This window comes from Rhinichthys klamathensis, unplaced genomic scaffold, assembly GCF_029890125.1.
Source record: "Rhinichthys klamathensis goyatoka isolate OS25496 unplaced genomic scaffold, OSU_Roscu_1.1 h1tg000188l_1, whole genome shotgun sequence".
NCBI classification, from domain to species: domain Eukaryota; kingdom Metazoa; phylum Chordata; class Actinopteri; order Cypriniformes; family Leuciscidae; genus Rhinichthys; species Rhinichthys klamathensis.
Window position 1 is genome coordinate 643,432 of NW_026606715.1, and position 12,289 is coordinate 655,720.

At 38.1% G+C, this 12,289-nt stretch overlaps 1 protein-coding gene across 1 annotated transcript in view; it reads right to left on the reverse strand.

The window, feature by feature from the left end:
- Positions 1–12,289, reverse strand: part of wdr11 (WD repeat domain 11) — a 129,113-nt gene that overhangs the window by 34,433 nt on the left and 82,391 nt on the right. The window contains exon 12 of the mRNA XM_056261894.1: positions 4,675–4,781. Within this exon, the coding sequence (XP_056117869.1) occupies positions 4,675–4,781 (107 nt within the window). The remainder of the gene's footprint in view (positions 1–4,674; positions 4,782–12,289) is intronic.

A 12,289-nucleotide genomic window follows, 5' to 3' on the forward strand; every position in this document is an offset into this window, starting at 1 on the left:
ACTCCCTAAGAGATGTCGCTTCATCTGAAGGCAAAAGCCATTTGTTTGTGTTGTCCACAAAACCCCAATCCCATTAAATTGAAACCTTTCCACACCGTTGTGTGGAAATGGAAATTCAAAATGTGCCATCCTCTCTGCCTACTGTCCACTATAATGGTAATAGCACCATAGCAAAGTCATTTACCGCAGAAATAATGGGAGGTAAAGGGCTTATTCTGTGTGAGTACCATCTGTATATTGTGGATTTTTGTGTGGGTGCTATAATTAACATATGTATAGTACAGTATACTGTTTATACGGTCTATCACAGTCAGTGTTGCTTGGAACTGCATCCGAGACTTTCACTCAGTGTTTAACTTGTGTATATGGTTGAGTTACAATGAAAGTTATTAGATTTAAGTCACCCTCAGGGGTCGACGAACGTGCCGGCGCATTTTGGTGGATTTTTTCCACATATAGCAGCTAAATCGACATAAAAAACTCAATTTTTAATACATCATTCGAAACTGTAAAGGGTTATTTGAGTACACTCACAATAACAACAAAACGTTGTGCTTTTGTAAAAAAAAAAAAAAAAAAAAAAATGAAACAGGGTGTACTTTCTGCCGTCTATGTGAACTTTTTTTCTGAAATGCGTCCGAAAATGTTACCGAAATTCATCGAATACTTGCCACACAGATATGAGATATATGTCTTTAGAAAGTTTGAAGTGTCTACTTTTAAATGAAGTAATTCATATGGAAAACACATTTTCTCTGTTTATGTAATAAATATGAAACCAACGAGAGGTACAATGTTTTGCGTCATAAGCTAATCACACGGTAATCAACCACGTGAGGCACGCAAACCTGTAAACGCCCCCATCACCTCGATAAATAAACCATCAAGCTTCATTCCTCTCTTTTTCATCGAGTTTGGAGGAGGCGCTGTGTGGCTTGATCCAGAAGAGGATATCATCAAGTCATTTATTCTTACTTACATTAGTTAACATGTTATTGTTATATAAGCTTGTACACATTTTACTAGTTGAACTATTGACAGACTAAAATGTGTAAAATCGACTGAAACATCATGAAATATGAAATATAGGCAGTAAAACACAGTACGAAAGATTCTAGATTCTTGTAGATTATCTATGACATATAGTAATAGTTTATTTCATAAAAAATATTAAAAAGTAGTTTTTTTAGTTAACATGTTAGCATTCAGTACCTTTAAAAACGTTTTTGTGGGTTGTTGTGATTTGTATGTATAAAATGCAGAAATTTGTGCTAAAATTAATAGTCGATTGACCTTTATCTTCAGCAGTCTCCTACTCTCACGACTCATTGATGATTTGAGAGTTTGCAGAGCCCTGATTTGCTCTCCAGATTGTCAAGTATTTAGCAGTGTGTGAAGGATTGTGTAAGTGATTGATATTCACTGGGACAAAGTTTGTATGGAAAGAGTGGGCTAATTAAGGTCCTGCTCTAATGAAGACCGGGAGCTAATCAACCATAAGAGTGCAGACTGTGGAGGAGAGTTAACAACATCAACAACAACAAAACACTGATGAAAAGGCCATGCTAGGATTTGCATGCCGTACACCATCCACACACACACACACAGTTGACCCAGAAAACACTCTATAAGTCTGTCACGAGCAAGCTGTCGTAAACAAGTAAAGTTCTGTAAACATGAAACAGAATGAATCTAAACCACTTCAACTCAGTAGACATGTGCTGGTCTCCTGTAATATGATATATCGCAGTAATGAACATGCATGGTATTGTTATCATGGGCACTTTAAAATATCGTAAATGATTCTAGAAACCTTATTACGGATTGTTTCGATTTTTACAATACTTTTTACATCAGCCTGTTAAATTTAACAACACTGTGTGTATGCTGTGTAAAATAGGTAAAAAGATGTGCATTCTGATGTTAACAACCCCAACATTAACATGGCGAAAGGAGTGAAGGAGACCGAATGAATGAAATGCTTTGACAGTAGGTGGCGCTTGGAGAAATAATGCGGTCAATGTGGCTCCAGCAAACATAACAAGCTGAGGAATCTGAAAGTCAAAGAGTATTTAAACAGCCCTTCAGATTTTGTATTTGATATAGAGTTTATCAAACCATACCAAATACTTAAAAACTTTATATTTATTTTCAAACATTTGTTTATGCTTAAACAATGCGAGGAAAAGCGATTAAGAGGAGACGGCAGTGCCACATAAGTGTTTGCGTAATAGCCTGTTTCTGTAGTTAAGATGAATATTTGCTGCTAGAGAGGATTTATTTGTTTTACTGTTTATTGCTTTTTTTATTTTAATGTGTATTTGTTTGTTATTAGAATCCAGTCTGTCAGTAAGAAGCAGCTATTTGTTATTTGGGTAACACTTTACTTAAAGCCTTTATGTATAACGCATTATAAAGATATTCAAAATGTAAGCTATAATGCATTCCATCTTTTCATAAATAATTGTAACCAAAGATAAATTGCATTATAATATTCACATATTCCTTATTACATCTGAAATTGGTTTGTCGTTTTGTAATGCATTATCCTTTCTAAAGGTGTATTATAATGTATTATAAGTACTATGGTTACAATTATTCATGAGATCATACGCATTATTAGTGCATTGCAAAGCATTAATAGTTTTATAATGCATTGCACATAAAGGCTTTAAGTAAAGTGTTACTGTTATTTTTATTGCTTGTTATATCTATTGCACTTAAGTGCCGATCTGTCCCGCAGGCAATAGTTTCATAATCAGCAGGCAGCAGGCATAATAGCAGGCATAATCATCAAAATCATAACAAATAAAGGTTTGAAATCTCTCACTTAGCATATAACGAGTCTATATAATATATTAGTTTCACCTTTTAAGCTGAATTACCGTACTGAAATAAATTAACTTTTGCACGATATTCTAATTTTTCGAATTTCACCTGTAAGTATCTATTTTCTTTTTCTGCTTCATCCTTTTTTAAATAATCTATTTGTCCATATTCAAGATGTTTTCAGCACATTCCTCCCTACAAAAACCCTCTTACATCCCACACAGAAGAGGACACAATCCTGCTAACCTGTCGAAATCTCTCGGCGCCGGCCATATTTGCAAAGCCTCTGGGCAGATATTTCAGCCATCCAAGACCAATTTATTTCCAATCCAAGTCCTATTTATTTGAATGTAGGAATCCTGAAATCTCAACTACTTGCTACCCTGACATTTAAATAACAGCAAAAAGATCTGACAATGAGCTGTGCCATAAATGTTGTTTCTAATGATCATAGCATAAAAAAAAAAAGCTTATATTTCAGGCTGGACCAGTCAATGCGCATCTCAAAACACCGTTTCAATGGCAATCGAAGCTTCTAATGGCAGCTGCAGTGATGCAATGACTTTACCAACTAGCAACTGGCTCTTTTATTTACAAGTTGGGGCTTATTCTGTCATATTGCACATTGAACTTATTCCTATTCATAGTAATGTGATTGCACCGTCTTTGTATATCCAAAGTCTAAAGTGTATGTCTGGGTCCTCTCTCTTTTTCTGTGGATCTCTATAATTACCAGCCCCTCCATTACCTCCCACCACCTCTTTAACATCTAAAGCTTTAGCACATTTTTTTTCACAGACAAATCCACAACCATCAGCAGTCAGTTCTTAGCTTCACACATCTGGGAACTCAGACTAATCACATCCACAGCTAATGATCTCCTCCTCTCCCCTTACAGAGGCAGAAGACCTTCTTCAACCTTCCTTCTAGAACCGATTCCCTCACACCTTCTATACGCTATCTCTCCTACACTTATACCGCAACTCACACACTTCAAACACATCTCTCTTCACAGGCATTTGGAAACAGGAAGGACTTGTTGAGAGGTATAGGAATCCTCAAGAACACACCCGCATCCCAAATGTGCACCAACGTGTGAGGTCCCGATCAATGCTGCTTGCAGGTTTAATGAATTAATAAATGTTTAATGTGACATTTGCATAGTAGGCCTAGTTTATAGCCTGAAAAACAGATACACTGGAGCGTGAGACTGCTAATCAGCCAGAGAATCAGCTGATCATAGTGCATGAATATTCATTAAGTTCTTTCACTGCAGTTTCCAAGCAATGCATGCATGACCTAACTAATATTGATACACTAGCTTAATTAACAAAATGTGAAAGGCTTGAAAAATGTTTTTTTTTTTAATGAAATTGCATTTAACTTGACATTACACACCGTTCATGCACATGACCCAATAAGACTTCCAAAAACATCCATGCATATGAAGCAAATACAACAGTGTGAAATGTACTTGGCCTATAAGGTTAGACATAATCTGTTGTTTTCAATCTGAAGGTATTATATAAACATTGATGAGTTTTGATCAGATGTCATTCACACCTGTATATGGCCAAATCATTGCTCACTCTTTAGAGCCATAATAACAAGCCACACATGTGATGTGGGATGAGTTAAGACCCGTTCACACAAAGGACAATAACAATAACTATTTCAATAAGAAACAGTGACATATCCATCATTGGATTCACTTTCAGTACAATTCAATCCAGCTGATATCAATGAACATTGACAGTCAGAATGCACCCGACTTTAGGGAGATCGAGCAATGTACAATCAGGATAAAATACCAGTGTGTAATGTGTGTCAGTGTGTGTGCTTTACCTGTGCGTAAGTCCACATGCTGCAGTTCATTCCTCACAAGTCCAAGGTTGTTGGGAACAGAGGTAGCGAAGGACAGAAAACTAGTCAAACTAACCCATTCAATTCCTCTGCAAGAGACAAGGACATCAAGGGAAAAACATTAGAAGAAAATGTATTATTCTCTCTTTCTTGATAGCTTGAGGCTCTCTTTCTGACCTTTTGCTATTTTTGCTACTGTACATTCAAGACATTACGATTGGCTAATCTGCTCACATCAGAAATAAGTGACAACTCGTGACCTGACGACTTTTTTTTGCTGTGTGTGAATTAATACTTTAATGTGCCCATGGCCTTGACATCAATTCAATGACAAATTCTTAACAGAAAATGTTTGTAGGTTAGTTTTGAAAATACTCTTGGTGGGCTGGGGAGGGAGCTTAAAAATTAGAGTATATAGTACTTTGATTACTTTTCTTTTAATATATATCAGATGTTATACTGTAGCTCCTTAAGAGACTGTGTCTTAAAGGGTTAGTTCACCCAAAAATGAAAATTCTGTCAGTAATTACTCACCCCCATGTTGTTCCAACCCCGTAAGACTTTCGTTCATCTTCGGAACACAAATTAAGATATTTTTGATTAAATCTGAGAGCTGGATCACTCCTCCATAGGCTTCTAAGCAGTGTTGGGGAAGTTACTTTTAAAAAGTAGTGTTTTCTCGTTACTTCTTAAAAAAGTAATCCGTTACTTTACTTAGTTACCCCCTTTGGAAAGTAACTTTTTATGTTACTCGTTACTTTTACGTTACTTTTATGTTGCTTGACTTTGGGCAGAACCCAATATCTGTTCCTAAATGTGTAGGCCTACATAAAATTCTACTATGAACTCTACTTATTGAAAAACTAGAAAAAAAAACTAGAAATTAAAGAGAGATTTTGAGATAGAAAAAATATATATATTTATTTAAATAACATTTGAAAAACCTGTATAAACTGAACACCAAAGAAAAATATTAACTATTGAGCGGTGGTGACGCGTTCATGAAAAATGTCACAAAGAACCGGCAAAAGAAATGATTATGAATATCAAATATAGCAAGGAGACATTTCAATTGTTTATTAATAAACAAGTGTTTTCTTTGTCAGTCAGTGTCGGCTACAAAGATAAAGTTGACGATGCTGACTCGCGATCTTCACACTAGTGAACGCGCCAGAGAGAAATGCACATTTCATATGGATTACATAAGCAGAGAGTAGTCTGTTTTCTCTCGTTTTGAATAGTTTTGTTTTAAAGTACACATTTCAAGCTTTCTATATATTTCTCAGATCTTTGAGGCAAGTAGTTTGCGCTAAGTTTCGGTTCATTTATGAGACGAGCTCAGTCCACGCGCCGGCACGGAGCTCCTGAGAAGTCCTGATTATATTGCCTGCTATATTTACTGCTTATTTATTAAAGACAATTGGTTGATGAAACATTGATTAAAATTAAGATACAATTAATACAAAACGAAATTCACTTTAAAGAAAGGCTTTCTACAAAAACAAACTTAATGAAGTGGTCAAAATCATGTCTGCCCACTCCATTTGTCTCCCGATCGCGCATCTTATGCTCTTACTCATGCTTTTCACTTTTCATATAATCAACATTGATGAAATTAAAAAATAAATTATTTTATTTAAACATAAATATGAAACTAAATCGTTTTCTTTAATGACTAGGCTACAACACGTAGGTCTATACAGAGAAATGTAATATCGGAGCGGGATTTGAGCGAACGCCGTCTTACTGTAAGCATGTGGGGGTAGAGGTACGATTTTCGAGCAATCATCGAATATTATTTTGCTTGATATGCCAATCCTTAATATTTGGTGTTTTAAATGCCTGTTTGAGGTCTCTGTGAAAGATTTAAAGCAGTCTTTTAGTGCCGCTTTCAGAGCGGTCAAGTCCAAAGAACTGCTACGTCCATAACATTGTTTCTTTCCTCATAAATGCGAACACGAAAAATTCAATAAAATTAATATTTTATGTGCTGTGGAGAGCCAACCCTTCTTCATCCGGTGGGAGTATTACTTTTGGTTTGCGCAGTGTAATTCACAGAATTGATTGCTCTGCTACCAGCCTCTGTCACGTACCATGTGGAGCTTGTGACTATTGCAAGCGCGCAGCTGAGGAGACAGTGTTGCTGTCAAATCTGTCCATGGGAAAATAAACGTTGTGCGGAATTGAAAAAGGAACTACGTTTCGTTACCAAATTTTCAGTAGTAACGCGTTACACTACTTTTTACCCGAAAAAGTAGTTACGTTACTGTAACGCGTTACTTTGTAACAGAGTGACTACAGTGGCTCAATCTTAAGTTTATCAAGCGACGAGAATACTTTTTGTGCGCAAAAAACAACTTCTCTGTACGGCCATGATATTTCACGTAGTGATATTGCGCAAAGCTTCTAGGTTGCACGTCACACGTAGGCTCACTATTGGCCGACGCTGGTCATGTGTGTGATGCGTGACGTACAACCTAGAAGCGCTGCGCAGTTTCACTACGTCACGGCCGAACAGAGAAGGAAATGATTAGTTGAATAAAGTTGTTCTTTTGTTTGTTTTTTTGCGCACAAAAAGTATTCTCGTCGCTTGATAAACTTAAGATTGAGCCACTGTAGTCACTTGGACTATTTTAACGATGTCTTTCATAACTTTTGGGTCGGCAAGTTTCGATCCCTTAAGAAGCCTATGGCGGAGTGATCCAGCTCTCAGATTTAATCAAAAATATCTTAATTTGTGTTCCGAAGATGAACGAAAGTCTTACGGGGTTGGAACAACATGAGGGAGAGTAATTACTGACAGAATTTTTATTTTTGGGTGAACTATCCCTTTAAGTGTTGGTTTCAGAACCTAGTGCATTTTCTCCATTGGTTCAGTTCGTTTAGGCATATGTGAACAGGGCAATCGCTTAAATCCGCACAAAAACAATCGCTTCGAGACCACCTGAAAGAGGTGGTCTCGGTCCGATTGCAAACGAACTCTGGGGCAGGTCGCTTGAGGTGTGAAAGCAATGCGACCCAATGCACCAACGAATCAAATGGTATTATTAATGGTTAATGTCTGATTCTGTGAGCGAGCACATTAGTTGTCACAGTTGAGCAACTCTTCATCTCAGAATGTTGTGTAATTGCGCCGTCCGGATAAAGCCTTGATTCCTGCTCTAGCTGCATTATAACATTCGTGTTTGTGTGTGTCTTGACACAGTTAACCTCTAGACAGCGCTGGGAGATCCAGAGAGAGCGTGTTTGAAGTAATACGAATGTAGTATATAATTTAACAGCGGGAATGATGGCAACATTTGTATAATGTTTGCGTGTGTCTCAACAGTTACAAATGAAGCCCCAATAAGCTCAAGGAGCGAACTTGTCAATCATCTTGATGGACTCTGACCAATAAGAGGACAGTTGTACTCGCATGTGACTTGCATAAACACATTTTGTGAAAGCGAAACAAACCAAGAAGAAAATGCAACATTATAACAAATTAAGTCCCTGTTTCGGAACAAAACAAACGATATATAGGTGTGAAAACGCTTCTACAGGTGCAACATTAAACTATAAGGGTGTGTTCACACTTGTAGTTCGGTTTGGTGCAACAACAAAAAAATTAGTCCTGGTCCGCTTAGCGTTCACATTGGCATTTTAACACCGAACCTAAAGTCATAGGGATATGTTCACAACCTGTTTGGTCGGCTTTTATTATGTATTCTTCTTTACAGAACTTACCAAACGACCAAAACAATACTGTGTTCTGGGCTAAATACGCTTGTTGTATGTGTGTAGCTACATATGATAGTCTTTTGACCAGCTGAGAACTCGTGAAGGGTTTATAAAACGTGTAAAGGAGTCAAAACAGAGTCAGGAATCCCTCCGTCACACACAAACCAAGATCTGCTGCGAGGAGACGCGGTTCTGATGCCTGTACCGAACGAACTGTGATGAGCAACATCGCGGCTATCATGAGAGAAAACAGGTGTGCTTGAGCATTCAGCACTTTTTAGGGTCGGAACTTGTGACATAATGTCGGGTTTTTGGTTTGTTGTTTACATGTCTTTGGTCTGTGTTGCGTTTATACTTCATTCAAACCACACCAGCGTTCTTTTGGAAGCGGACCGAGACCCATCTTTTCAGTGATCTTGGTCCACTTGTTAGATGCGCACCAGGGTTCAGATGGCAGCGTTCACACTTATTCAAATGAACCGCACTAACAGATCAATCGCACCAGGGTTCGTTTTAATCCAACCAGACATGCCAAGTGTGAACACACCCTGACTGTGTATTCCGAATTTCCTCTTTTTCCACTTACTGCTCTTTTTTTTTACAACACATGTATCACAACAGCATCCTCAGAATTCCTACTTATGCTCTTGAAAAATCAAAACTTGGAAGGCCTTCATTATAAATCGAAACAGACTGATAAAAAAAACAAAAAAAAACAAAAAAAACAATGAGTCTAGAGAAAGTCTGTTCAGGAAAGGCAGAAAGAATAATGGACTGTCTGTGGGGTGGTGTGCCCTGGATGGGGGATCCAAGCAGAGAGCACTAATGAGACATAAAATGGCCACATGATTAATTAGGCCACTTCTCCTGAAAAAAAATGCAAATGATATGGTAATGAGGAGCCTCTATGGATTGAGGGCACAGGGCCGAGGAAAGTTTTAGACTTTGTGCATGTGTGGCATGATGACAAGTGTGCGGTAGCGGCTCCTTAACCGTAAATTTAGGTAGGGTAGATTCTGGGTCTTAGCGCTAGTTTATGATTAACATTTTGTAAGCTTCATATTCTAATCGCTGAACACATGCAGAAACACTTTTGGCAGAGGTTCAGCCTTTTTATTCAGCCTGAAGGTGGCCCTCTGATGTTGATTGATAGGCACACATAGAATACTATCTTAGCCTTATGTTGTTTAAAAATGTTACAAGTTGTTGAAGAATTCCAGAGAGGAAAAGAAAGTCATTTAACAAACATAAAACAAACACTACAGAACTATATAAAGGCTGTTCACATTTAAACTTTCATTAATTTGATACAAAGAACAGACATGCCAACTAGTTACTGATCTGATGCAGATTAATATAGACGTAGCTGAAACGGACTGATATCGTCTTGGTCTGGATCGAGGTTTTTGTAAGGTAACGAGAAAATAAGCGGGGCAGTCTGAGATCTGCCCCAATGGCGCTTAATTAGAGAGCACCATTTTTCACCACAGATTTACATTGTAAAATTGTAAAGAGCTGGGGAGGATTCAGGCAACATAATAACATGCCTGCAGAAGCCATACGCTAAATTGTAATATATCCGGATGAATAAATGAATGCATCTGAAGGATTTTATGCATCAAGCTGAGGTTCAACAAACTCATCATTGAAAAAAGCAGGAGATCATTGATTACCATGTGACTAGAGCGGTCAAATTGTGAAAATACATTTAACATCTATATTTCACCATGAACAAGAAGAAATTCCACACACATCCTCCAACAAATAAGTGAAAAGAACGAGATAAGCCTTCCCCAACACTGCCCCCTTGACCAACCTTTGCTTTCAACACCTTTCTGACTGATGTTAATCCTTTAATAATTTTGTGGTTCCCTCTAGCAGTTTTAGATAATAGAGGTGTTAGAAAAGCAGGGTTTAAATAGTACGGCCATATCACCCATAAGCCTAAGAATGGTTGCCCACTGAAGCTGAGCAGGGTTGAGTCTGGTCAGTACCTGGGATAAGAGAGCTCCTGGGAAAACCAGGTTGCTGCTGGAGGGGTGTTAATGAGGCCAGCAGGGGGCGCTCACCCTGTGGTCTGTGTGGGTCCTAACGCCCCATTATAGTGATGGGGACACTATACTGTAATAATTACCGTCCTTCAAATGAGAAGTTAAACCGAGGTCCTGACTCTCTGTGGTCATTAAAAATCCCATGGCACTTCTTGTAAAGAGTAGCGGTGTAACCACATTGTCCTGGTCAAATTTCATCCATTGGCCTTTATCAATCATGGCCTCTTAATAATCCTTAATAATGAGAGTACAGGCACTGTTGTGCAGTGGCTGCCGTCGTATCGTCCAAGTGGATGCTCACACTGGTGGTGGGTGAGGAGAGATCCCCTGATATGATTGTACAGCACTTTGGGTGTAAAGTAGTACAAAGTAAAGTGCTATATTTTCATTTCGTAGAAAATTTGAAAATATGTTACAGAATGCTGAACACATTTACAATTTATTATTGATTCAATTTATGTTTTGGATAAATATTTTGGTGGAGTATATGAGTGTTTAATACAGATTTTAGTATTCTGTTATGTGTGTTTGGAATCACTTAAGGTGAAGACATTAGGGGTATTTTGTCCCCTCCACTTTAGGTTTTATATTTAAGCTCAGCCCTGCATATATCAGTCCCTGTGAATCGTGGCCTTATTTAACTTTCTTTTTTTTTTGCCCTCTAGCAAAGAACAAAAAAAACTATGCTTGAAAGTATACTGGGGCCTTTGATTACGTAGCATACCAAATACAGAAAGGCATAAACAACGCTTTTGAAACAAAATTTTCATTGTCATTGCAGCAGTGTTGACAAAACTTCCTCAGTTGAAACCTTCCCTAATAAAAGTTAATCAAACATTCTGAAAGGCTTCCATTTCACAAGAAAGTGCCTCAGCAGAGACAATGGATGGTGTTTGTTTTCAATCAATTGCTTAACGACTTAATTGATTAAATCTCTCACTTAATTTATTAGGGGGAAATGGCGCCTGCTTAAATAAAGAGAGAGATAATTAATAAAAAATGAGGGCAGCCGGTGTGTCATGGGGTCTGAACTCTGCAGTTAACACACGAGCAGAATGATTAACTTCATTTTAAGAGTTTAGATGGAAGGCTGCTTCATTATCTCTTGAGATTGTTTTTGACAATCCTCAGTGTATCATAATGCAAGTTGGAAACACTGGGGCGTCATTTTTAGGGAACACGTTTACAGCAAACATAAATACACTCACCTAAAGGATTATTAGGAACACCTGTTCAATTTCTCATTAATGCAATTATCTAATAAACCGATCACATGGCAGTTGCTTCAATGCATTTAGGGGTGTGGTCCTGGTCAAGACAATCTCCTGAACTCCAAACTGAATGTCAGAATGGGAAAGAAAGGTGATTTAAGCAATTTTGAGCGTGGCATGGTTGTTGGTGCCAGACGGGCCGGTCTGAGTATTTCACAATCTGCTCAGTTACTGGGATTTTCACGCACAACCATTTCTAGGGTTTACAAAGAATGGTGTGAAAAGGGAAAAACATCCAGTATGCGGCAGTCCTACAATTTGCTACAATTTGCAAGAGCTCACCAAAATTGGACAGCTGAAGACTGGAAAAATGTTGCCTGGTCTGATGAGTCTCGATTTCTGTTGAGACATTCAGATGGTAGAGTCAGAATTTGGCGAAAACAGAATGAGAACATGGATCCATCATGCCTTGTTACCACTGTGCAGGCTGGTGGTGGTGGTGTAATGGTGTGGGGGATGTTTTCTTGGCACACTTTAGGCCCCTTAGTGCCAATTGGGCATCGTTTAAATGCCACGGCCTACCTGAGCATTGTTTCTGACCATGTCCATCCCTTT